Raw genomic sequence first — 27473 nt, forward strand, 5'->3', positions numbered from 1 at the left:
TTACCCTTTAAAACCTGAGTACTGAGCACTATATACTAATCAAACAAAAATGTATTTTAAGCATTGATATGCTTTTAAAACCCCATTGGGGGCATATTGATTTTTAAAAGGCACTACTTGCTGAGCATCATAAACTAATCTCAAATCACTAACCTGCTGCTAACAAGCTTAGCAGCATGTGAGGTTACAGTAATCAGATTTTGCCTAAAGGCTCTGTCACTAAAGTCCAACTATTTGTAGCAGTGTAGGAGTGTTTTGATTTCAGGAATACCAAATGCAAAAATCGAAACTTAATCACAACTATGATTACCCTTGTGTGTCAGTGAAGTGGAGCTCGGGGTATTGTTTTTAGTGGTATGTGTGTGTCTTTGGACAAGATAAATCAAAAATGGTTGCACGGCTTTCCTTCAAAATTGGTGGCACTCTTACTTGGATCGATATCTAGAGGTGATTAAATTTTTGAGTAGTTTGGTCAAAAGTAAAAGTCAAGAAAAAAGGTAAAATCCAACAACAACAATAAAAAAAATAAACCCAAAACAAACCTTTTTTGTGTATCTCAATAATCAAAAAGCTGAGATGGCTCAAATCTTGTGAGAATATTACTTGGACTGACATCTAGAGCTGATTAGATTTTGGAGTAGTTTGGTCAAAGGTCAAAGTCAAGGAAAACATGGTCAATAAAAACAAAACCTGTTTTAATATCTCAACAATCAAGAAGCTGCAATGGCTCAAACCTTGTGGGAATATTACTTGGACCGATATCTCGAAGTGATTAGATTTCGGAGTAGTTTGGTCAAAGGTCAAGGAAAACATGGTCCAAAAACACTTTTTTCCTTTCTTTTTCTTTTATTATCTTTTTATTTTTGTTTTTATTTATTTATTTATTTTGATATCTCAACATCCAAGAAGCATAGATGGTGTGATGGAGGAATTTGGTCAAAGTTAAGGACAACATGGTCTTAAAAGCACTTAAAAAAAACAATGACCAGGAAGCCTTGATGATGATGATCTAAAGCATATATTGATCAGCAACATTTCTGTGATTGATTGGCATGAATGAATGAAGTCTCACAGAAGTCATGATGAAGTCTTCCATAGTCAAACACCATTACAGACATATTATAGGTATATTTATTTGTACATTTATATTTATATTGTGATGTGTAGCGCGCACACAGTGTGCACCAGCCCTCTGATGCCTGTCATTATGTGTGCGTCATTAATGCATATTGGAGTTGTTACAACTGTATGATGTCCTGGTCCTGTACACGAGTGGGTCAGAATGTGCCAGGCAGAGAAGAGGGAATCCTGTAGAACAACAAGATTAGTAGGCTAATCCAGAAGGAATCAGGAATAGTTTTTCACAACCTAAAGATTTACAAAAGAGGAAGCACAGCGAACTATTTCCAAAGGACGAAGACACTTCTCCTTTTTGGCTTTTTGTTGGGGTCATCACATCCCCGCCTTTTAATCTGACATCCTGGCAAGTGCACAGAATCCTGTGCATACCTGTGCCGCCTCACCCCACTTCATCGAGCTAATCTGAGACAAACCAAATCAAGCGAGGCCACGGGATTGACTTTGCACAGAGCTGCAGAGGAAACAACAACGTCAGAGCACTGCGGCTTGATCTCACAAATCTTGGCAACACCGGCGGTGGACCACTTGTATTCCTTATCTCAATTACAAGTAAACTGTTGCATTGGTTTGCTTTGGCATTGTGATCGTTAATCTGTGGAGAGGAACTGGGACGAGACGTTTGGCCATGAAAAGCAGCAGGACAAATGCTTCAAAATGGACTGACTGAAATCCAACAATCTTTGAATAAATCGTGCATTTGTAAGTTTTCGCATATGTACCACATGCTAATCTTTATAAAACAACTACAATATCATAGACTTTAATGTGATGTCAGTGTAAGCGCAGGACTAAAATAAGGCGTATAATAAGCTTTCTAATTGTATTGCCAGACTCGACAGTGACTCTGCAATGAATTCATATGGCATTCCCTGTAAAAACAAGAGGTGGAGCTCTGATGGAATATAGTAAGTAAGGCTTTAAAGCATCTTTTTTTTTAATTTACTGTTGTACTCTGGTGCCAAAACAGTGGCTATTTTTATAATAATACTCTGATGTCAGATGCATATAGTGTTAGAGGAGGATTAAGTCATCTGTAAGCGAACACTCTCCACTGATGATCCTAATTTACAAAGCAACCTAGATTTGGAGATGCTTGTATTTCCTGATAGTACAGGGTGACCAAAAAAAAAAACCCCAGACCCAATAAAATTGCAATAAATCCTATAAATTTCAAGAAATTTGGTGGGTTAAACTTCAGTCTGTGTACAATCTTGTCTTGGTCGCTTCGCATAAAAGTCATGTTCTCTCAAAATTATGCTCCAAATGGTACGATTTGTTGGCGAACTAGGCCTCCAGGCAAAATGTCTTTTCCTGGCATTGACCAAGACATGTTGGGGAAGACTATTGTTCCATTCGTTTTTATATATAAGTTCCTGGTTGACCAAGTCATGTTGGGGAAGGCTATTGTTCCAATCGTCTTTATATATAAGTTTCTGGTTGACCAAGTCATGTTGGGGAAGATTATTGTTCCAGTCATCTTTATATATACGTTTCTGGTTGACCAAGTCATGCTGGGGAAGACTATTGTTCCAGTCGTCTTTATATATAAGTTCCTGGTTGACCAAGTCATGTTGGGGAAGGCTATTGTTCCAATCGTCTTTATATATAAGTTTCTGGTTGACCAAGTCATGTTGGGGAAGATTATTGTTCCAGTCATCTTTATATACAAGTTCCTGGTTGACCAAGTCATGTTGGGGAAGATTATTGTTCCAGTCATCTTTATATATACGTTTCTGGTTGACCAAGTCATGCTGGGGAAGACTATTGTTCCAGTCGTCTTTATATATAAGTTCCTGGTTGACCAAGTCATGTTGGGGAAGGCTATTGTTCCAATCGTCTTTATATATAAGTTTCTGGTTGACCAAGTCATGTTGGGGAAGATTATTGTTCCAGTCATCTTTATATACAAGTTCCTGGTTGACCAAGTCATGTTGGGGAAGACTATTGTTCCAATCGTCTTTATATATAAGTAAGTTCCTGGTTGACCAAGTCATGTTGGGGAAGACTATTGTTCCAATCGTCTTTATATATAAGTAAGTTCCTGGTTGACCAAGTCATGTTGGAGAAGACTATCGTTCCAATTGTCTTCATATGTAAGTTCCTGGTTGACCAAGACATGTTGGGGAAGACGAATCATCTTCCCCAACATGTCTTGGTCAACTCCAGGAAAAAACATTTTGCCTGGAGGCCTATTTCGCCAACAAATCATACCACTTGGACCATAATTTTGAGACAACATGACTTTTATGCAAAGCGACCAAGATAACTGAAACTTTGGGGAATGGTCATACCCAGACTGAAGTTTAAGTCTGGCAAATGTCTTGGAATTTGCTGGACCTTTGTAGGATTTATTACCATTTTTATGGGTTCCATTTTTGGGGGGGGGGGGGGGGGGGGGGCACCCTGTATTTTAAAGTATGTCAACTGTATTCTATTCTGAAAAACCTTAAATTTTATAGTATCGGTTTCATCAATTCATACAGCTCATTTCCTGAAAATATCAACTTCTTTCTCACCTTTTTCTTGCCATAATAACTCCAGTCAGAGCTCCCAGAGCAAAGTACACAATGGTAGGAGAAGCAATACGTAGCCTCATCCCTGAAAATATGCAATGTTCAATCGGCTGTGGAGGTCAAGCCTGCAAGTATGACAACCCAAGTTCCTGGAGTGACGAACAACAGGCCATAAAAGGCCTCTACTCCTGCTGGTAAATGTTTATTAATTTCATATTAGCACAGGGTAGTACAACAAAATTCTTCAAGACATATTTTACATTGAAAGGATATATTAGAAAACTGTGCACTGTATGTCAATTTTTCTGTCATTTCAGGGTTACTGATCACCTTCTAGCCATGTCCAGACCTTCTACAGAAATCATTGAGAAATATAAAATTATTGATCAATTCAACAGGTACACACACACACACACACACACCTTGGCCTCAATGTGTCATCTCCACTCTGAACACACAGCCTGTGTGATGAAGTGTGTGACTTTGTGTGTTTGTTTGTGTCAAGGAATGGTATTAAAACAGTGATCAACCTGCAGATACCCAGTGAACACGCTCACTGTGGAAACCCTTTGGAACCAGAGAGCGGCTTCTCATACCACCCGGAGGTCTTCATGGAAAACAACAGTGAGTACTTTCAGGAATTCTTGGCAAATCTGCAGTATTGCTTAAATGCATTTGAAAACATCTGTTTCTCCCTCCAGTTTACTTTTACAATTATGGCTGGAGTGACTATGGAGTGGGGACCATCACAACCATTCTGGATGCAGTTAAAGTTATGGCCTTTGCACTGCAAGAAGGGAAGATAGCAGTCCACTGTCACGCCGGTCTCGGTAGAACAGGTGAATTTTAAAATATAAGAAGTCAGCCAGAAGCAATTAAATTTCATTGTTTGGGGCAAACTGCTAGTCATGCTGTATACTGTTACATTAACATGGCACTCTATTGGTGGAACACATAATAACAGTAACCATGAGTAAATCATGACTAACTTTTACTACACTAGTGGTCACTATTTTAACATATGTACAAAAAAAATGGTCTAACTGCACAACAACACATTGGTTTCTGTTCAGAGAGACTCCTCTCTGAATAGATAAGGGACCAGCATTAATCAAGCTCAACTGTTAGTCTTGCTTAGCAGCATAGAAGGCGTCCATGGTAATGCTTGTCCCATTGTTATCATGAAGCTAAATCACTGCTGAATTCAGTCAAGAGAACTGGAAAATCCAATCTACCGTATTTTCCGGAGTATACAGTTTTTTATTTTAATTTGTTTATGCCATTTCATATACAAAAATACAAATAATAATAATAAAAAATCCTAAAATGAGCTTCCTTAAACTGAAAGTGAAAGCAAATCTCTATAACCTGATATAAATTAATTAAAAATATAAAAGCCAAGATGATGGTTTGCATAATGTAAGGGAACGGGCTGGTATATTAGCTGTAAATAGTCACCTTTATTGCCAGTTTTCTTCAGACAAGTCAGGAGATGGATATATGAACATTTCCAAGTCTGTGAATATGTCTTGGACTTTATGTACATCAATTATGAAGAAGTACAAACAGCATGGCACTCTATGGTAAATCGTATGGAGTAGATAGTTCTCAAACTAGTGATACAAAATCCAAAACATGCACAATTTCTCCAGTCACAGCCACAGAAGCCTGTAACTTCTTCCAGGTTGTCTGGTTGTCTTGGTGGCTTTCCTCACTCTTCACCTTCTTGCACAGTCACTCAGTTTTTGAGAACTGTCTACTCCATACAGATTTACCATACTGAGTGCCATACTGTTTGTATTTCTTCATAATTGATGTAAATAAAGTCCAAGATATATTCAGTGACTTGGAAATGTTCATGTATCCATCCCCTGACTTGTCTAAAGAAAACTGGCAAATAAAACTTGTGCCAATTCAACATGCAGATCTACCTCGGATTTGCTGTGGCGACCCCGAGTGCAAAACAAGGGAGCAGCCGAAAGGACTTACTTTATTTCCAGGAATTATACCAAAGTGTTCCATTACATATGCAACCCATCATTTTGGGTTTTATATTTTTAATTAATTTATATCAGGTTGTAGAGATTTGCTTTCACTTTGAGTTTAAGGAAGATAATCTTACAAATTTTTATTTTTGTATTTGAAATGTCACAAACAAATTAGAATTGGAGGGCACTGTAAGTCATGCTCTTTTTTTTGTTGGTTTTACTGGTTTGGGAGGCTCTCCAACTTATACGGCGGTGCGACTTATACGATAAATTCACAAGTTTGTTCTTAATAATAGCAATTAAAAAAAAATTATAGAACTTTTCCAAGAATCAAAGCACTAAACAAAACAAACTCCAATAATAAAAGAATAAATGCCAGCAATAAAAAATACACTCCAACAATGCACAAAAAAAATCCAAATTAAAGCACTCATAACATAGACAAAGGTGCGACTTATACTCCGGTGCTACTTATACTCTGGAAAATGAGGTACTATCTAGGATTTGTGAAGTACCTCCCCTATTGGAGATATCTAGAGCAACTCAAAAGCAGCTGTATTACTTGTTGAGTCTCCAAATATTTTTTCCTAAAAAAAAAAAAAAGGAAGAATTCACATCACTGATGGCAAAACAGCTTGAAAACTAAAAAAAGGGATATAAATTGCAAGCAGTGCTGTCAGATACATTAACTGTGCTGAATGTTTTCTGGGTCTTCTTGGTTAAATATAATGTATCAACCTCACAATGTTCAGCATCAATTGCAATTTGTTCCAAACCAGGAAAGTAACTTCTGGAAAACTTTAATGACTGAGCAAAGTCCCAATGCTTAACTTGAATATTCAGTCTAATGTTTTATCTGTATATTCTGACACTCATTATTCCTACCAGGGGTGCTGTTAGCGTGTTTCTTGGCCCATACCACCAGGATGTCTGCTAACCAGGCTATTTTATATGTTCGTGCTAAACGCCCGGATTCCATCCAAACCCGGAGTCAGCTGCGGTGCGTCAGACAGTTTGTCCAGTTTCTTACTCCTCTGAGGAGTGTGTTTTCCTGTGCTGAGCCCCGATCCAAACGGGTCACCCTGTCGCAGTACCTGAAGCTCCAGAGACACATTCTGCATGGCTATGAACGAAGGGAACTTAGATATCTACCAAAGATTGTCCAACTAGTGTCTAGGCTGCTGATAGACATTGCAGAAAATCGACAGGTGATTGAAGAAGACATTCTAGAAGCTCCTGATGTCCAAGACATAGAAATGACCCTCAGCATTATTGAGAAGATGGGGCCTGAACTATTTACACAGGAGCCCCGTTTACCAGGTACTCCCACCTTACCCAGACACTTCAATGAGCCACCAATCTTCTACCATCGCAAAAGCCTGAGCTACAGTGAGTCCGACTTGAGGCGGCTGGGTTCTCAGCTCAACCTCCTGACACAATCGCTTAACTCTCTACCACAGAGCAATGCCCCATTTCCCCACTGTGAGTCCACCCACCCTGAATGTCAGCCTCAAGTTTGGAGTTGCAACACCTCCATCACGTCGCACAACTCAGCAGGCTCCCTGTGGGAGCTCAAGAACACTGAAGGCCAAAAAAATACAAACATTCTTCTGAAGAAAACAGAGACAAGACCCATCCAACGCAGTGAATCTGTAGGAAATGATGATGCTACCAAAAAGGGCAACATATTGTCCAGATGGAAAGCAGAGCAGAGGGAAGAATTAGCACTAAACAGAAAGATACCTCAGGGTAGAGAAGATGAGCAGTCAGAGGTGCCCTTTATCACCTTGCAGTCAGAGTTGTCTCTGGAGGCCAGGAGGCTGCTCGTGGCACAAGCACTCGCAGTGGACCTTTTTCAAGATGGTAAAGAAGAGCACAAGCACAAAGTCTTAACCTGGCAGGTAAATGATCCATCTCAGCTGTTGGTAGAAGTAATAAAAACCTACAAAAATTCTAAACTGACGTTGTGTACCATAGTACAGAAAAATACTATGCAAAAATAGTAATTGGACTACTGCAATGTTCTATTTTCTGGTTTACCGCAGTCTAGCATTAGGGGTCTCCAAATGGTTCAAAATGCTGCAGCCAGACTTTTGACATGAAGCAGAAAGTTCGACCACATTACACCCATTTTGGCATCCCTTCACTGGCTTCCTGTCACAGTGAGATCAGATTTTAAGGTTCTGCTACTAACCTATAAAATTATTCATGGACTGGCACCTCCCTACCTAGCTGACCTAATTAAACCTTACGTACCAGCCCGGGCTTTACGTTCTCAGGGTGCAGGGCTACTTTGTGTTCCTAAGGTGAATAAGAAGTCTGCGGGTCACAGAGCTTTCTCTTATCGTGCCCCTGTTCTGTGGAATGATCTCCCTGCATCAATAAAACAGTCAGATTCTGTGGAGACTTTCAAGTCCAGACTTAAGACGCACTTATTTTCCCTTTCATATGGCTAGCATACTGGTACAGTTTTGTTTTACGCTTTTTACTCTTAATTCATTTATTAGTAATTGGAGCGGGCCGCGGCCTCAGCTTTACCTAAATTCTGGGTCTTTTAGTGAAGTTTAGGGCTAGTGGCCGGCAATCACCTTAGTATTTCTTCTGTTTTTCTTGTTGTTTAATACTGCCAATTTCTGATGCCTGATTCTGTTTTTCCTCTCTGTTTAAGGTGCAGCTCCATCCAGAGATGGGAGTTGTATTCGTGTTGGCGATTCTCCTGTCCTGTGCGCCAACAGCATTTCTTGTATATTCGTCCGTGAATTGTTCTGTAATTTATGTTTGTAACATGGCCCAAGCAGAGGGTCACCCCTTTGAGTCTGGTCTGCTTGAGGTTTCTTCCTCAGAGGGAGTTTTTCCTTACCACTGTTGCTCTGGGGGTTGGTAAGGTTAGACCTTACCTGTGTGAAGTGCTTTGAGTGCAAGTGCTTCAAGTGCTCTGTTGTGATTTCGCGCTATATGAATGAAAATAAATTGAAATTGAAAAATAAGATGTTCAATGTTAGAATTCAGAATTGCAGCACTAACAGGCAGTCATCCCCCCAACCCAATACAAACAGCATGACCTTTGCTTGATCTAGAATATGTTATACATTCAGCACTTTCTACAATGTTGTTAATTGTTTGATTGTTCAGAAGAAGTTACGTCCATACAGGCCCTGAGGCCTGTAAGTTCCAGTGCCTTTCCCTGGATTACATAGCGTGAAATGGGTGAGAGTCTATGACGCCCCCTGGAGAGGATGTCAGTTTGACTTACAGTAGTGTTCAGAATAATAGTAGTGCTATGTGAATAAAAAGATTAATCCAGGTTTTGAGTATATTTCTTATTGTTACATGGGAAACAAGGTACCAGTAGATTCAGTAGATTCTCCCAAATCCAACAAGACCAAGCATTCATGATATGCACACTCTTAAGGCTATGAAATTGGGTTATTAGTAAAAAAAAAAAAAAAAAAAGGTAGAAAAGGGGGTGTTCACAATAATAGTAGTGTGGCATTCAATCAGTGAATTTGTCAGTTTTGTGGAACAAACAGGTGTGAATCAGGTGTCCCCTATTTAAGGATGAAGCCAGCACCTGTTGAACATGCTTTTCTCTTTGAAAGTCTGAGGAAAATGGGACGTTCAAGACATTGTTCAGAAGAACAGCGTAGTTTGATTAAAAAGTTGATTGGCGAGGGGAAAACTTATACGCAGGTGCAAAAAACTATAGGCTGTTCATCTACAGTGATCTCCAATGCTTTAAAATGGACAAAAAAAAACAAAAAAAACAAAAAAAACAGACGCGTGGAAGAAAACAGAAAACAACCATCAAAATGGATAGAAGAAAAACCAGAATGGCAAAGGCTCACCCACTGATCAGCTCCAGGATGATCAAAAACAGTCTGGAGTTACCTGTACATGCTGTGACAGTTAGAAGACACCTGTGTGAAGCTATGTGTCCCTCTGTTAAATAAAAGATGTGCAGAAGAGGTTACAATTTGCCAAAGAACACATCAACTGGCCTAAAGAGAAATGGAGGAAAATTTTGTGGACTGATGAGTAAAATTGTTCTTTTTGGGTCCAAGGGCCGCAGACAGTCTGTGAGACGACCCCCAAACTCTGAATTCAAGCCACAGTTCACAGTGAAGAATGGTGGTGCAAGCATCATGATATGGGCTTGTTTCTCCTACTATGGTGTTGGGCCTATATATCGCATACCAGGTATCATGGCTCAGTTTGGGTATGTCAAAATACTTGAAGAGGTCATGTTGCCTTATGCTGAAGAGGGCATGCCCTTGAAATGGGTGTTTCAACAAGACAAGGACCCCAAGCACACTAGTAAACAAGCAAAATCCTGGTTCCAAACCAACAAAATTAATGCCTCACAGATGTGAAGAAATCATGAAAAACTGTGGTTATACAACTAAATACTAGTTTAGTGATTCAAAGGATTGCTAAAAAAAAAAGCAGTTTGAACATAATAGTTTTGAGTTTGTAGCGTCAACAGCAGATGCTACTATTATTGTGAACACCCCCTTTTCTACTTTTTTTTACTAATCACCCAATTTCATAGCCTTAAGAGTGTGCATATCATAAATGCTTGGTCTTGTTGGATTTGTGAGACTCTACTGAATCTACTGGTACCTTGTTTCCCATGTAACAATAAGAAATATACTCAAAACCTGGATTAATCTTTTTAGTCACATAGCACTACTATTGTTCTGAACACTACTGTAGGTTACTTCCCCCAGCCATGGCCAGTACCGGTACTGACAATGCAGAAAAAGCACCTGACGTATTAAGATCACAGAAAATGAGTGCTAAATTGTGTGGGCAATCCAAATCTTTACACAATGGGGTGGAGACAGTTTTGCAGATGACTTAGTGCTCAATTGATATTGGGTGGTAACATGACATAGACAGCAGTACGTAAATGAGGATGTTGCATGTCAATGGCGTCAAGTGCAAAAGAAAATTCAGTTGGACACATGCAGATATTGTTATGTGCTTCGTTATGCATAAACTCTGCCACATAAACCGAGTGTGCACAGTTGTGCGCGCCTGTTTATTTGTGTAACATGTCAATGACAGTTATGATCATGAGTCGCACCAAAATATACTTTGTGTTTAGTATATGGTCCACCTGCTGAGCATGGACATACTCGTATTTATTGTGAAAGAAACAACCACAAAGTAAACTGTTAACTCTTTAAATATGCAAATAATATTTTAAAATTCTGTGTACGAGGAGTTGGCAGCCTCTGTGCTGCTGGAACAGCATTCTGTCAAGCGCAGTAAGTTAACACAAAGGTTTCAAACATACAAACTACAGATGATATGAGGGCCTACTAAATTTTCTTTTGACCTTGATAAATCAGGTTGCATGTGTAAACATCAGCTGTTTGGATATTGTCTCACACAATTCTGTGCACTGGGGTGGACAAACCCCAAATTGCATAATAATGAAAGTAGGCATGTTAAATGGACAATATGTGCTGTTCCATGAATTTGAAAGACACAATCATCACTGCACACTGACTGTAAATCAGCATGCAGGTGTGCAAGTGTTATAATGTTGCGCACATTTTTACACATGCAAACCTTAAATAAATCAGACCCTATGTATCTTGGCCAGCTAGTAGCCTAGGTCATTATCCATGGAGCTACCACTTCAGAGACAGGACCAATTTGACATTTTAGCATCTATCTTTAGTGAAACGCCTGCTTGCAGAAATACAATGTACATTTCCACAGGTGACATTCTAATATCACCTATTGTAAAATTCAAAATAAATCTAAGTACAAGTATTTCTCAGAAGGAACACAGAGTTGGCCATTCTTCTCATCATAATTTTTTGTTTAGTAAATTTAGACGCACTGTAGCAGTCAGTTAGGCAAACCGACTCTAATGCTAATATTCAATGTTTAAAGGAGGAACTAAACCAAGGCGGTGCTTGGGAAAGGCTGTGTATGGAACGAGATCCTTTTATCCTCACCGGGCTGATGTGGGCATGGCTGGAGCAGCTTAAAGAACCAGTCATATCCATCCAGGATGCCATGACCCTGAGCCTCGATAACACTGATGCTCAGACTGTCCTTAACACACTGGACCAGGTCTCTCTCTCTCGCTCTCACACACACACCTTGAGATTTGAAACAGCAGTAGTACACTGAATTGCCAAGACAACCCTACTGTTTCTGAATACGATGCTCAACATCTCGTCTTAGGCACCTAAAGAAACATTAACATGCATACTCGACTGTATGGCTCACATGATGAAGATACCAGTTGAAGTAGAAAATGCATTTCTGAATCGCACCATCAAGGCTTTCACATGGGTAAGCAAGTGAAGACAAATGAGCGTCCTCATCCATTATTATTATGATTATTACATTTTTTGATTTACACCTATACTATCTTGTTCGCTTTTGGGCAGAAAGAAAATAAATCAGAGGATGGAAGAAAAGTGTATGAAACCATGACAACTGTCCTAAGCTGTGCCCTTCATGACATGAGAACTATAGCCATCAGGGAAGAACAGAAACTCAACACGATTGTCTTCCCTTTGACGTAGGTAATATAATCTGTTTTTGTGCTTTGTCATAAAAATTATTTTATATGTAACTGTTGGGTTTTTTCTGCCTGCCTGAACCCCACCCGGTAGTTTTATGTGGTGAACGAACTCTGTAACAGACAGGAGACGGACTTAAAAAAAAAAGAGATGTTATATTAAGAGATACCTACACTGAGAACCAAGTCACTAAGACAGCGCTGGGGTCTTCCAGAAGCAAAACGTCATATGCACCGTTCCAACAAAGAGCCCCGACATTAGGGCTGAGCTGTTCTTATTCTTGCCCTCCACCTGCCCCCAGGTGGGCGGTCTTACCCTGCCGTCGTGTATCAATGAAGCTATGTGATTGGCTGCAAATACTGGTGCATCGTTGACGTGGTAAGCGGGTGACATGCATTGTTTGTTCAAGCGGTATGTGTCATATCAAAACTTTGTGATGACCTTGCTTGTGTCAGCGTGATAAGCAATAACGAAACGTTCCATCGGGCACCTCTATTTTTTGTCCCAGACAGATATGAAGCGCTTGGTTTTATCAGTTTAGACTGCACACAAATGATGACATCTGGGCATGCATCATGACTGTACGTAAAGCAGTCAGGTCAAATCCAGTTTGTAACATTAAGTGGTCTGAGGACATTTGGGTGTGCGTCATAGAACATTCCAACTTAACACAACTTTACCCCGTATGTTGGACAAATTATCAGTACATAAAACAGCCACACCATTACAGGTTATAGTTATAGGTTCTCACCAATCATGTAAATACAATGTTAATGTCTTGTTACTCAGTGCAACAAGCAAACTGTGCGGCAGTTGTCTTTTGTATGGCAGTGATAATCAGGAGGTGAAAGAATAAGCCTTTAAGACATCTTTTCCATCTTTGCCTTCGACTGAGGCCACGATGCTGGAGTAGTCACAAGCAACGTGAGTGAATCCTCTGCAACATAAAACAGAAAATGTCATGTAACAACTGCCAAAGAAATGAAAAAAAAAAAAAACAGAACAATCTGCATTTCTCTCATGATGTTAATTATGAATAACTCATACCAACTCAGTGGTTCTGTCATGTGATGTACCTGGACATTGTGTGCGAGCCACCTAGTAAGTGGTATCGGCTCTCCAGAGTCAGCCCGTGGTCTCTGTCATTTCTCCATGTCAGTACTCGCAAGGACAGATCCTGAGATGCCGTCACAACGCGAAAGCTATCCTGTAAATATTAATACAGCAGAAAGTAGACGTTTTGATATTTCTACTTCATATCCATAGGTGGCACTAAAGTGAAGCTTCAGAGGGCTCTGGCCCTGCCAAATGTCTGTAAGCCTGTTCAAAACACCACTAGACTAGAGCACCGTGCTCGTAGTGAACAAACCTCCACTAACATTAGTTTCCAATTCCACAAATGTTTACCTCAAAAAAGAAATTTAAGGTCAAAGTCCAATTAGAAGTCGCTTTCATAAGCTAAAATATAATACAAAATATAGATCACAAGGGATTTTAATTCCTTTGTAATTCACGTCAGCAGTAATGACACCCGGTTACGCCAATCGGAGGTCACTAAAATTAACATTAAATCGGTGTGTAACTTTGCAAAAACAATGTCGGACTCTGTAGTTTTCTCTGGGCCCCTCCCCAATCGGACCGGGAGTGACATGTTTAGCCGCATGTTCTCCTTGAATTGCTGGCTGTCTGAGTGGTGTCCAAAAAATGAGGTGGGCTTCATAGATAATTGGCAAAGCTTCTGGGGAAAACCTAGTCTTGTTAGGAGAGACGGCATCCATCCCACTTTGGATGGAGCAGCTCTCATTTCTAGAAATCTGGCCAATTTCTTAAATCCTCCAAACCGTGACTATCCAGGGTTGGGACCAGGAAGCAGAGTTGTAGTCTTACACACCTCTCTGCAGCTTCTCTCCCCCTGCCATCCCCTCATTACCCCATCCCCGTAGAGACGGTGCCTGCTCCCAGACTACCAATAATCAGCAAAAATCTATTTAAGCATAAAAATTCAAAAAGAAAAAATAATATAGCACCTTCAACTGCACCACAGACTAAAACAGTTAAATGTGGTCTATTAAACATTAGGTCTCTCTCTTCTAAGTCCCTGTTGGTAAATGATATAATAATTGATCAACATATTGATTTATTCTGCCTTACAGAAACCTGGTTACAGCAGGATGAATATGTTAGTTTAAATGAGTCAACACCCCCGAGTCACACTAACTGTCAGAATGCTCGTAGCACGGGCCGGGGCGGAGGATTAGCAGCAATCTTCCATTCCAGCTTATTAATTAATCAAAAACCCAGACAGAGCTTTAATTCATTTGAAAGCTTGACTCTTAGTCTTGTCCATCCAAATTGGAAGTCCAAAACCAGTTTTATTTGTTATTATCTATCGTCCACCTGGTCGTTACTGTGAGTTTCTCTGTGAATTTTCAGACCTTTTGTCTGACTTAGTGCTTAGCTCAGATAAGATAATTATAGTGGGCGATTTTAACATCCACACAGATGCTGAGAATGACAGCCTCAACACTGCATTTAATCTATTATTAGACTCTATTGGCTTTGCTCAAAAAGTAAATGAGTCCACCCACCACTTTAATCATATCTTAGATCTTGTTCTGACTTATGGTATGGAAATAGAAGACTTAACAGTATTCCCTGAAAACTCCCTTCTGTCTGATCATTTCTTAATAACATTTACATTTACTCTGATGGACTACCCAGCAGTGGGGAATAAGTTTCATTACACTAGAAGTCTTTCAGAAAGTGCTGTAACTAGGTTTAAGGATATGATTCCTTCTTTATGTTCTCTAATGCCATATACCAACACAGTGCAGAGTAGCTACCTAAACTCTGTAAGTGAGATAGAGTATCTCGTCAATAGTTTTACATCCTCATTGAAGACAACTTTGGATGCTGTAGCTCCTCTAAAAAAGAGAGCTTTAAATCAGAAGTGCCTGACTCCGTGGTATAACTCACAAACTCGTAGCTTAAAGCAGATAACCCGTAAGTTGGAGAGGAAATGGCGTCTCACTAATTTAGAAGATCTTCACTTAGCCTGGAAAAAGAGTCTGTTGCTCTATAAAAAAGCCCTCCGTAAAGCTAGGACATCTTTCTACTCATCACTAATTGAAGAAAATAAGAACAACCCCAGGTTTCTTTTCAGCACTGTAGCCAGGCTGACAAAGAGTCAGAGCTCTATTGAGCTGAGTATTCCATTAACTTTAACTAGTAATGACTTCATGACTTTCTTTGCTAACAAATTTTAACTATTAGAGAAAAAATTACTCATAACCATCCCAAAGACGTATCGTTATCTTTGGCTGCTTTCAGTGATGCCGGTATTTGGTTAGACTCTTTCTCTCCGATTGTTCTGTCTGAGTTATTTTCATTAGTTACTTCATCCAAACCATCAACATGTTTATTAGACCCCATTCCTACCAGGCTGCTCAAGGAAGCCCTACCATTATTTAATGCTTCGATCTTAAATATGATCAATCTATCTATGTTAGTTGGCTATGTACCACAGGCTTTTAAGGTGGCAGTAATTAAACCATTACTTAAAAAGCCATCACTTGACCCAGCTATCTTAGCTAATTATAGGCCAATCTCCAACCTTCCTTTTCTCTCAAAAATTCTTGAAAGGGTAGTTGTAAAACAGCTAACTGATCATCTGCAGAGGAATGGTCTATTTGAAGAGTTTCAGTCAGGTTTTAGAATTCATCATAGTACAGAAACAGCATTAGTGAAGGTTACAAATGATCTTCTTATGGCCTCGGACAGTGGACTCATCTCTGTGCTTGTTCTGTTAGACCTCAGTGCTGCTTTTGATACTGTTGACCATAAAATTTTATTACAGAGATTAGAGCATGCCATAGGTATTAAAGGCACTGCGCTGCAGTGGTTTGAATCATATTTGTCTAATAGATTACAATTTGTTCATGTAAATGGGGAATCTTCTTCACAGACTAAAGTTAATTATGGAGTTCCACAAGGTTCTGTGCTAGGACCAATTTTATTCACTTTATACATGCTTCCCTTAGGCAGAAGTTCTGTTTGGCAAGAAGTTCTGCATGTCAGACTGGTGACATGCAGGCCTTTTGATTGTGGTCATCAGATGGCCCTGTGATCTACTGGAAATTATGAGGTAGTTCTTGCACAGAAAAGCTTCAAGAAAAGCTGTAAGCATTCAAATTGTTTATGTTTTATTTTAAAGTGTATGTTACTCGGTGAAGACGTCTTACTTATCTGACGATGAACAAGATTTTCTCCTCCAACATTCCCGTGCTTGTGTGACAGCCAGCTAGTGATGACAATCTAGAAGCTGTCAGCCAATCAATGCCTGATGTTCAAGTTAGGAAATTAATGTCCCGATTGATAAACATGCTTGGATCCAGATCCTATTTTGGAGGGGACAGTTAGCTGAACAGCCTGGACGATGGACATTAGACACAGGGATCAACTGGGCCAGTTCATTACACTCACATCAGATGTTTCCTTTTTAATTATTCAGTTGGCCCTGGTATACGAGGAAAACTAAAACTTGATTGTTTCCTCGTCAACAACTTCATCGAGGAGCCAGAACCTGCCATTACGCCAATAAACCATTACACAAAAAGTAGCTGTTAGCTGCTACATATATTCATGTTTAAAAATACTGTTCATATTATGAGGGAAGCGAAAGGGCAGCAGGCGCCGGAGAGCAAGCTTGCTCTGTGGTAGAGCGAAGCCGAAACCGGAAATGCCAAATGCTGAGTCAACCCTGAAACTGGGAATGCCAAATGTTGAGTAGACACTGAAACCGGGAATGCCAAATGTTGAGTCGATACTGAAACCGGAAATGCCAAATGTCGAGTCGATACTGAAACCGGAAATGCCAAATGTCGAGCTCTTCCTGGAGCAACATTAGAGGAGATCTTGTGCAAACTCAATGGGCAGTCAACTCTGAAACCAGGAATGCCTAATGTTGAAATCTTCCTGGAGTGATAATAGACAAGATCTCCCACAAATTCATTGGACAGTTGAAATTAAACCAGAAACGCCAAATGTGGAGCTCTTCCTATAGCAACAATAGAGGAGATCTCGTGCAAATTCAGTGGGCAGTCAACTCTGAAACCAGGAATGCAAATGTTGAAATCTTCCTGGAGCGATAATAGACAAGATCTCCCACAAATTCAGTGGACAGTTGACACTGAAACCAGAAATGCCAAATGTTGAAATCTTCCTGGAGCAGTAACAGAGGAGATCTTGTGCTAATAGAGAGGTTCTTGGGGCAAATTCAGTGGACAGTCTGAAACGTTAACCTGAGAGGCAGTGTGCACCTTGACAGCCCTTGAGGTTAGTCAGTGTCTATCTAGTGTGGAAATTACATGTAAAACTATTTGGAATGGCATGATGAGAAGGTCAGAAGCTTCGCTCATTAATATCGGTGACATAAAACATATTAAAATGCCCTTTAACTAAAACGTCTGTCGCTCCATTTCAAGATATTCATGTTTTTACTTTGCCCCCACCACAAAAAAGAAAAAAAAGCCTTTGGAGGCGCCACTGTTCACACCTTTCACACAGAGGGTATAAATTTTACTGGTGAAAGAATACTTGGAATATGGTTTTAACCTCAACATAAGAAGGGAAAGAAGCTTACCACACATACTGAGGAGATTGCCATTATATGGTCTTTGAAGCTGGCCAGCAGGGCTCCTTTCAGAGAATAAACCCACAGCTCCTGTTCAGCTGCCACCAGGAAGCAGTTACTGTCCTTGGCCTCTAGAAGGACTTGTGAAGCTGAGCTTTTCTGTGTTAAAGGAAAGGACTCCACCTGCTGGACTGGAATGAGAAGGCATTCAAAATTAAATTAAAAAATCCATAAGCAATTGGACACAACAAACTATTGTAATTTTAGCTGTCACACCACACCGGAGTTGAACACAAATCATGAACCTGCCCTACTATGTATTGACTTGACTTCATACATGTATTTATTCAGTGGTAGAGGTCTAATTTTTCTCATTCTTACTTTCCTCCTAATTGTTTCACGTAAGTTGTATATTTCTCACAGTGTCCGTGGACAGCCCACAGACAACTGGCATAAAGATTCTGGGGTTTAAATATGTAGGGCACAATTGCAAAAACAAAAAAAGTGACTGGTGTTCTTGTCTGCTTTGGGGAGGTGGCTTGGAGGTTAAAGAGGCATGACTGTGACCAGAGGATCCACAGTTCAATTTTACATCAGTTACTTAGGGAGACTCAGATAAGGGGGTATCGCCTTCATTCTGAACAACTGTGACATTTTGGCCACGTGGCACATTTCTCTGAGCATGATCCAGCAAACAGGTGCCTCAGTGTGGAGGACCCCAGCGTCTAGAGATGGTCAAGTGGACACTTACATTTCACCTGGCTGAGGCAGATAGATGGTTACTTTCAAGTGTTGGAGATGGGCCATTTGTCTTCTTTGGGGCTGTTATCCATGACCCAAGGCAGCTCCAAGGTGTGGTGGAGGATGCGGCAACATGCCACACCAGCACATGCTTCCAGACCTAACGTTACATGACATCAGTGTTTAATGCTAAAATTTAGCTCTCGGATAAAGGTTCACCAGACCTAACTTGACATGTCTTGTAGGAACATTTCAGTCTAGTCTGGTGAAGCTGTTTTCAGGAGCTAAATTTTAGCATTAAACACTAATCTTTACAATAGCTTAACTTTTGTTAAGTGCAGGGAAAGCTGCAACAATCTACATTATCAAGGCTGAACTCCAGGAGGTAGGTGGACATGCCAACTTCCTGGCATTGCAAATCACCTTTGCTTCCATCTGGCAGACAGGTATCATCGTAACAGACTGAATAATAACACTTGCTGTCCCTGTAAAATTACAGTGAAGGCAATAACTACAGGGACACAGCTCTCTGTGCCAACCAATGTACTTGCAAGGTCACTCTTCAAGCATTTAATCCCAATTACTTGCTGCAACCGCATTTGGCTTCACGCCTGTGAAGTCAACCAACAACTGTATCCTATCTCTGTACATACTCATTGACTGCAATTCTGAATACTGGCAGCCCCGTGGTGGCGCCTATGTACTCTGATCCATACTGCATGGACGGTACTTAGGTGCTTCTGTCAGAGAGTAACCTCTGTGGAAACAATGATTGTGGTACTTGAGAAAATGGATGGGGAGTTAGAGCATCTGAGTTTGCAATTGTGAAGATCCAAGCTTTCAATAATTCCCTGGGCATCAGAAGTGTATTTGTTTGTGCTGAAACTGTCAAAACACATTGTTGAATCATTCGCTAATCCCAGGTACCATTCATGTCTCTAGGACCTCTGGGACCTCTTTAAGACCTCTTTGAGATCCAGAGATGCTTGGGAAACACTTATGGAGTTATGATGCTGCCAGATAGAGGTGTATAGTGACATCAATACCTTTGAGAAAAAAAAAAAAGGTCTAACTATGTGGTTATGAGACTTGGAAGCTAACCAGTGACCTAAGGCAACATCTATAAGTCTTTGGTTCTTGGTCTCTCTAGCGAATCCTTGGGTACCACTGGAATTACTTTTTGTTTAATGAATGGTTACTTAGGAAGACTCAGATTATGTGTACTACTTGCATCATGAGAGAACATAGGGTCATGTGGTGTGTTTCTGTGTGTATGATCCAGTGCACAAGTACCCCAGCACTGAGGAGTCCAGTAACTTGAAAAGACCAAGGGGCCACCCGTGTACCACCTGGGTGTGCCAGATAGATGGTTACTATCTGGAGGTGAAGATAAACTGGTTTCCTCTCTGGTGTTGTGAATCAGGACGTACAGAAACCTGACCACTTGCATTAGAAAAGACTATGAGCCAGAAAGCGAAGCTCTCAATTTATGCTCCTATCCTCACCTATGGTCATGAGCTTTGGCTAATAAACAAAAGAACAAGCGATGTCAAGGAGGTTCTTCAATTGGGTATCTGGGCTTACACTCAGTGACAGGGTGAGAAGCTCAAATATCCAGGAAGGACTCAGAGTATAGAGCCACTGCTCCTTTGCATTGAAAGAAGCCAGCTGAGGTGGTTCGAACATTTGGTGAGGATGGCTCCTGGTCTTCTCCAGGAGGTCTTCCAGGCATGTCCAACTGGAAGGAGTACCCAAGGAAGACCCAGGACATACTAGGGATATTACATCTCGCAGATTGCTTGGGGGATGCACTGGGATCCCCCAGTAAAAGTTAGAAGACTTGGATGAGGACAAGGAAGTGTGGGTTAATCTGCTTAGTCTGCTACCACTGCATACCAAACCTGGATAAGTGACTGAAAAAGACCCCACGCAAATAGTAGTGCTCGCTATTACAAATGAAAAGTTTGTTGAAATACACTACTACAGGGGTGGCCAAGTTTGGTCCTCAAGAGCCACCTTCCTGACACTCTCAGTTGTCTCCCTGCTCCAACACACCTAAATCCAATGAAAGCCTTGTTAGCAGGCTTTTAATGAGCCTTTCATTGGATTCAGGTGTGTTGGAGCAGGGAGACAACTGAGAGTGTCAGGAAGGTGGCTCTCGAGGACCAAACTTGGCCACCCCTGTAGTAGTGTATTTCAACAAACTTTTCATTTGTAATAGCGAAGATGAGCTTCATTACCACAAATTGTGCCAATAAGCCCATATTTCAATCCTCACCCTGGATTTTTGTCTTATACTTCGTCTTTTTCATGCTGACATCAAAGATAGTGAGGGCGTTGTTGTTTGTGTGCTGGCTGTGATTTATAAGGGCCAGTCTGGCAGGTTGGGTGGGTACAAAGACGGCTGCCCTGCACTTATTGATGGGCACAGACTGGCACAGAGGCTCTTCATCCTCTGATGGAGAGACCAAACTCTCAGTATAGATGACCTGGAATATATAAAGAGAGTTTCTCAGAGTTCTTATTCATGAACTGTACTTGTCACTTGTGTCATTTGTGCAGATGTGTAACACAAGAAAGCACAGGAGAACAGACCAGTCTGGCTATAAGACTCAACAAGAAATACCTTTGGACTTAAATCGTTGCTGTCTTTGGTTCCGGCTGCGATCCATTTCTTGTCAGGTGAAACTAAGAGAATGTCGATTTTAAAGGCATCACACACAACTATACTGGACTTTTTAGTCAAAGCTGAACCAGCTAGTGTACACACAGATCCTTGACTGGTCCCTACCTGGTAAAAAAAACAATGAAAGTCTTACAGCTGGTAACAACCCCTGACATCTGAAGTGAATCAGCAGGTTACATACAGACAGAAACCAGGCGTTGTCAATGCTGTATTGTGCTATTGTACAATATGGAGATCCAGTTGAAAAGGAGGCCCCCTCCTGTCCAGTTTGACCCTGCCATGTCTTGATGAGACCTGTGGAGTCTGCGGTGATCAGGACTTCATGTTGTTCATCACTTATTATCTGTGTCAAAGGACTCTGCATGGGACTGCACCACAGAACTTCACCCTGAGCAGCAAAGCAAAGAGTCACACAAAGTGTTGAATAAACTTTGAAGGTTGTTGTATAAAATGTGCCAATGTAGTTTAAAATGGAAAAAAAAAAAAAAAAAAAAAACTTGGGTATGCCCACAGCACATATCAATGATGTGCTGTGATTTTGTGCAAATAGAATTTCATTTAGAGAAAAGTGTTCACTGTTGCTTCTCTGCTGGCTTTTTTTGGGGACTTCCTGATAAGAAAGCATTTCACTTCTGATGGGAAAACTACCTGATACTTTGCTGTCTGGTTTTTCGTATGTGATACTTGCTTTTGTTCTTTATTTTGTGGCTTGGTTCATGTTTTCAGCTCTACTTGCTGTATGTGGTCTCACTGTATGAAAGTCAGGCATTCAATTTCAAACACTGAAAAGCTTCACGGAGCCAATTCACAATGTAAAACATCAATGTTACTGATACTACTAAAATGAACATACTACAGAGCATGCAGAATGATCTGCTGGAGGTGTGGCACTGACATTTTGTGTGTCCCATGCTCGGATCGTTCCATCAGTGGAGGCACTGCAGACTATGGCGCTCTTCGTCCAGAGATCCGGATGCTGCGCTGAATTCCCCTGCAGGTATACCAATCCTACCACACGTCCTAACGGACAATCAACACTGGAGCTCAGACAGTGACACAAGAGGAAGGACCACAAACTCATGTACATGACATCCCAGAGAAACGTGCACACCCACAAACAGCAGACTGTACCTCTGTGGCCTCTGAGGCTTTTGCAGGTATAATCACCTCCGGACCGGCCTTTCATCATCTTCATCTCTAAGTGGGAGCGTCGTAAAAAATACTTCTTCCATGCATTTTCCACATGATCACTCCCCAACACACCAAGGTTACAGAAACCCCATCGCTGCAGACATATCCTCCTGAGAACATCATTAAACGTTTACATGCCTGTTATGATCTGCTGCATCCCTCTGAATAGTATGTGTGACAAAGGCATTGAACTGAAATAAATTAATCAAGGAGGCAACTTAAAGCATCTGTGAGCCTTAATGTATGTTTTTACTGAAACAAAATGCAGGGTACTACTTTTGATCTGTTTTGGATCTGTTTTTTCAAAAAAGAAATATTAGAAGCTATTTTTTTTGTCTTGTTTTATAGCTTATGTTGCACCACAAACTAGATATCAGCTGTTGTGATGATTTGAAATATATTTGATGCTAAGTAAATTTTATGTGTGTGTGTACACACCACATACATACATACATATATATATAATAGCGTGTGGGAATCCACAAGTTCTACATTGGGTAGTGTTTATAAAATAGGTAGCTGACATTGTTCAAGGGTGGTAATAAATGATGCAAAGTTTCTATACCGAGTTGGAATGGTGTGTGAGTCCAGAATGTTTTTAGAACCTTAGACCTCAACAGTTTTTAGAAGACATCAACCCTTTTATTTCCTGTTAATTATGTACTTTTTACATGTTAATTCACTGTATTAATGTATTTATGAATTGTTTGGTTCTTGTGTCATAAACACTGTTATTCTCATTATTATCATTAATTATTTTATTTTATTATTACTTCTATTTTGTCATTTGAGTTTTAAATGGACCACAATGGAAATGTGTTTCACTTTCTTGTATCATCCATGTATTTACAATTGTATTATGTGCTTACATCGAACTTACTGAATACATTCATGCACACACGCATCCACGCTTTTAATATAAAGATGATTTACCTCCCCCTGCTGGAATGGCGTGTTAGTCCAGAATGTAATGAGCAACGTTAGCAAATATCCATAATTTCTCCAAGAATTTTCACATCATTTATCAATGACCCAAAATACAGAAGCATACCAAATGGCAAATGTCAGTTCTCCACAGTTTGTCCATGATTGAAGTTACACACACACACACACACACACCAGAGGTGGGCACAGACAACCAAAAAAATTAACTTCAATAACAGATAATCAGATAACTGAAAAGTTATCTTTGATAAAGATAAAACAATAAACCACCAAAAAATGTATTAGAAGTTACAGATAACCAATAAATTCCAGAATTGTCTCTGGTATAGTTTGAACTACTAACATGCTGATTTTGAGCTTTAACACCATGATCGCTTCTGAAAGCATCAAAAGCGACAACAGACCCAAACAAGTTAGCACTTCTGTCTTTCAGTGTCCTGCTCCCTGCAGGAAGTTCCAGTTTACTACATAGCTTCCACACACAACTGAGAAGAGCCAGAAAGCTCAACTCTAACCAATCACACCACTGCCATCAGGCCAAGGTCTTGGAAAATAAAGCCCTCCTGAGTTATGGTTTGGTGAATAAATAAAATGAGTACTGCTGGATTAACTCAATTAATGTCAATTCTGTCATTTGTGCAAAGTTAAGATATAACATATATCTTTTAATGTTGAATAATGCAATAATTCTGAAGTTTTGTAACAAACACAGACAGATGGCACTCTGGGTAAAATGTGCCTCCGCTACACTGATTGGTTGATTAATTCTATGTAAACCAACACGTTAATGTGAGGTGTGTCACGTGTTGGTGTTTACAGATAAATGTGCTTGTTGTAAATATGCCATTTTTTATTTGTAAAAAAAAAAAAAAGCCAAGTTGTAATTAGATAACCGTCTGATATAACCGGTGTCAAAATAAATAGGACACTGCCAACTACTGATGCCAGTGCGAGTTTTGGCCCTTTTCCAGCTGCTTTTTCATTCATGTGAGAATTTTTGGATCGCACCAAGTTTCAGGTTAATCGTGCATCCTGCATCGTTTAGTATACATGGAGTAACGAGCTGTGTTTAACATCTCACGACCACCTCCTGATCGCCGATGGTATGGTCAGATGAAAAACAAACCTGTTTGATATTCTTGTGCCTGTGCAAACACCGCAGAGGTGTCTTGTAATGTTTTTTTTTGTTTCATTTTTTAAACGTTGATGTCTCCCATCGAGAGTTTTTGTAAATTAAGTTTGAAAAAATGCTTCTGTTTACGTTTACATCGAGTCCAACGTGTGGTTTTTGAACATACAATGTGTGTGAGAACATAAATCAGGCGCTCTGAACTTTTACACCGTGTGGTTCTGTGGTACAGTGTCTGCTCAGCGTATGAGCACTGCCATGAACACTACTTGCCAACAGATGGGAGTAGAGACCTTTAAAACTTGCCAAAACAAAATTCCAGATAATCTGTGTTGCTACTTGCTATGTTTAAGATGCATGGAATTTAATAAAAGCAAACACAAAAACAACGTCTATAAACTCAGAGAATATATTCACAAGAGTTTTAGGCACTAGAGTTTAATGCTGTTGTCCTGATCAGAGTGTCTCAAATGCATTCTCCTGTCGTGAACGTACTGAGATTACCGTACTGAGATCACCCTATCCTACCCATAATGAACTGCTGGGCACAGCATGCCCACACTAAAACCTTAAAAATTAGCGCATTACTTGAAAACTAAAACATATATCTGATATTTTCACTTTATAAAACTTCAGAAGTGATGTTAATTTAAATAACTTGTCCAAAATAAGTTTGGTTAAAATTTGAACCATAAGTTAAAAATGTATGCCTCTGGATGACTTTGGTGATATTGGCTGCATATCAGTATGATGTTAAAAGAAATGTTTCTTTTTTGGGGGGACCAGTTCTCCTTTGCTTGCGGAGGATAGAGTGGTTTCTTATAGAAACAGCTCTTGACTGTTTGCAGAGGGTAGAACTGCACATGTGTTCACCTTTGTTTACTACGTTATCAGTCTAAATTCATCGGAAGATAATTAGTCCGATAATGGTTTTCAAAGTTATCTGAAAAGATAATCTGATAATGAAAACTTTATCTTTGATAATTATCGGAAGTGCACGCACACACACACATTCCGTATTCTGCAGCAAGCAGGTGCTTCTATTTTTAGACATGCACAAACAGAGACAGTTGGCGGAAGTCAAACACAAGACACTTTTCACTCATGGTAACGCCAACATGACACTTAACTAACCTGACTAAACCAGTTGAACTACAAAAACACAATAAACCAATAACACAACACTGTTAAACTAACATGAACCACAATAACATTTAAAATCCCCAAATCCCAAACTCCCATGGTGCATTGCAGCACAATGCCTATTGTTTACTGGTTAGCTAAAATTGCAAATTTCTCCAAAAGTATTTGTCCTATCAACTTTCCATTTTCGCATTTTTCATCCTTGACCCAAAATCCATACGCCAAATGGCAAAATGTCTGCTCTTTCTGGTTTCTCTGTGATTGAAGCCATACACATGCACGCACACAGAAACCACTTGGCTATTATAATATAGAAATATATATATAAAACTGTGCAAACCTTTTAGGCATTCAGAGTTATAATAAAAGTGCTGCTTGATGCCCCTCCCCCATGCCAATTTTTTATTGGCATGTCAGCACAAAATAATTCCAACAAAAGTAAATATTTGAGCTATTTTTTTATTCCATGATAATAATAATAAAAGTTTCTTTGTAAGTGTACTGGCCAGTAGACTACCATGCACATGCACGCACGCACGCATGCACACACACACACAGTTGCAAATGATGAAGCAATACTAAATGACTGTAAACATAATTACTCATACTTTAAATCGGGTTGTTGTAAAATAGTTGGTTGAGGTCCCTGACTTATCCTCTGGTGTGACTTACTGAAAAAAAAATCACACGTAAATAGAACCCATTTTCATAATGATTATTAAAGTTGAAATTCATCACACATTTCATTTATGTATGAATATTTATTTTTTTTCATGCTTTTATGATGATTAAATGTGCCTAAAACATTTGCACAGTACTCTATGTCTAAGCCTACAGTTCTTTCAGACCTATCTTGGTGGCTTCCCTCACTTAACACCCATACAGCACCATACTGTTTTTATTTCTTAATCATTGATGTTCATGTTCATGTGTCATCCCTGACTTGTCTCAAGAAAAATGTAAAAGTAATTATTTAATCTTTATATTTGGAAAAAAAATTGCCCCAGGCCGAACTTTTATTTTTAATGTGCTGCAGGCCTTTAATGCAGGAATGGATTATATTAACAAAATTAAATGAAGTTGGATGACTATCTTAGCCTCATACTGTCTGTAATGAAAAAGAAGTGAAAGTAAACAGAAGGATCACTGCGTTTTTGTTAAGTTTTTTATTACTTTCATTCGTTTCTGTCACAAAGTTTCACATAAATAAATAAAAATCACAATCTCACCTCCATAACCAAGCGGTCTCTGCAGCTTCATGCCAATCCTACAATATAAATAACAATAATAAAAAAAAATACATAAAAGGAGTTCGCTCTTTACTTCCGCAAAGAGAACGCCCCTTACCTTACAAACAGCAGAGGCTCTCACTAAATCATCCTCATCCAGGAACGTAAAAATATAAATCAGACAATCCGCAATCAAGCAGGGATTTCCATCAGGATCCATCAATATCCGGATTCGGTAAATCGGTCAATGTGAAACCAGCGAGTAAATTATCTCTCTGTCTCACTCCTTAAGTGCTGAACTACGGAAACAAAAGAGGAACAATTCAACAGCAACATGACACACCGCCAGATGTCGCCATAATAAAAGGAAAGCGGAGCAAAGCCATTTCTGATGAAATAAAAGTGTGCATCAGGTTAAAAAACAAACAAACAAACAAACAGAAAATGTGTTGAATAAATGTAGGTGTCTGTGTAATAACTGCTTGATTTAGCCACCAGTTTTAATATATACGTTCAACTTATTTGCTCCTTTTTTTGTAAAGCAATAGAGCATTTTTATTTTCAAGTGGCAATTAAATAACGTCAGTT

General features: G+C 39.7%; 2 protein-coding genes across 2 annotated transcripts; one reads left to right on the forward strand and one right to left on the reverse strand.

Annotated features, from left to right (window-relative positions):
- Positions 1–6516: 6516 nt before the first annotated feature.
- Positions 6517–12320, forward strand: ptpdc1b (protein tyrosine phosphatase domain containing 1b; the record flags this gene model as incomplete). The annotated part of the gene is made up of 2 exons (XM_034172764.1): positions 6517–7542; positions 11549–12320. Coding segments are annotated over 2 exons (1269 nt in total), but the record flags the coding sequence as incomplete, so codon positions are not given.
- fbxw12 (F-box and WD repeat domain containing 12) lies at positions 11983–27174 on the reverse strand. Its single transcript, XM_034172762.1, has 10 exons — positions 27004–27174; positions 26886–26923; positions 22380–22549; positions 22144–22268; positions 21430–21636; positions 21189–21353; positions 20841–21051; positions 17831–18012; positions 13266–13396; positions 11983–13126 (listed from the first exon to the last, which is right to left on the reverse strand). Exons 1-10 carry the CDS (start codon positions 27103–27105, stop codon positions 13027–13029), a joined length of 1431 nt encoding a protein of 476 aa, XP_034028653.1. The 5' UTR covers positions 27106–27174; the 3' UTR covers positions 11983–13026.
- Between the last annotated feature and the right edge of the window lie 299 nt (positions 27175–27473).

Source organism: Thalassophryne amazonica, chromosome 6 (assembly GCF_902500255.1).
Source record: "Thalassophryne amazonica chromosome 6, fThaAma1.1, whole genome shotgun sequence".
NCBI lineage: Eukaryota > Metazoa > Chordata > Actinopteri > Batrachoidiformes > Batrachoididae > Thalassophryne > Thalassophryne amazonica.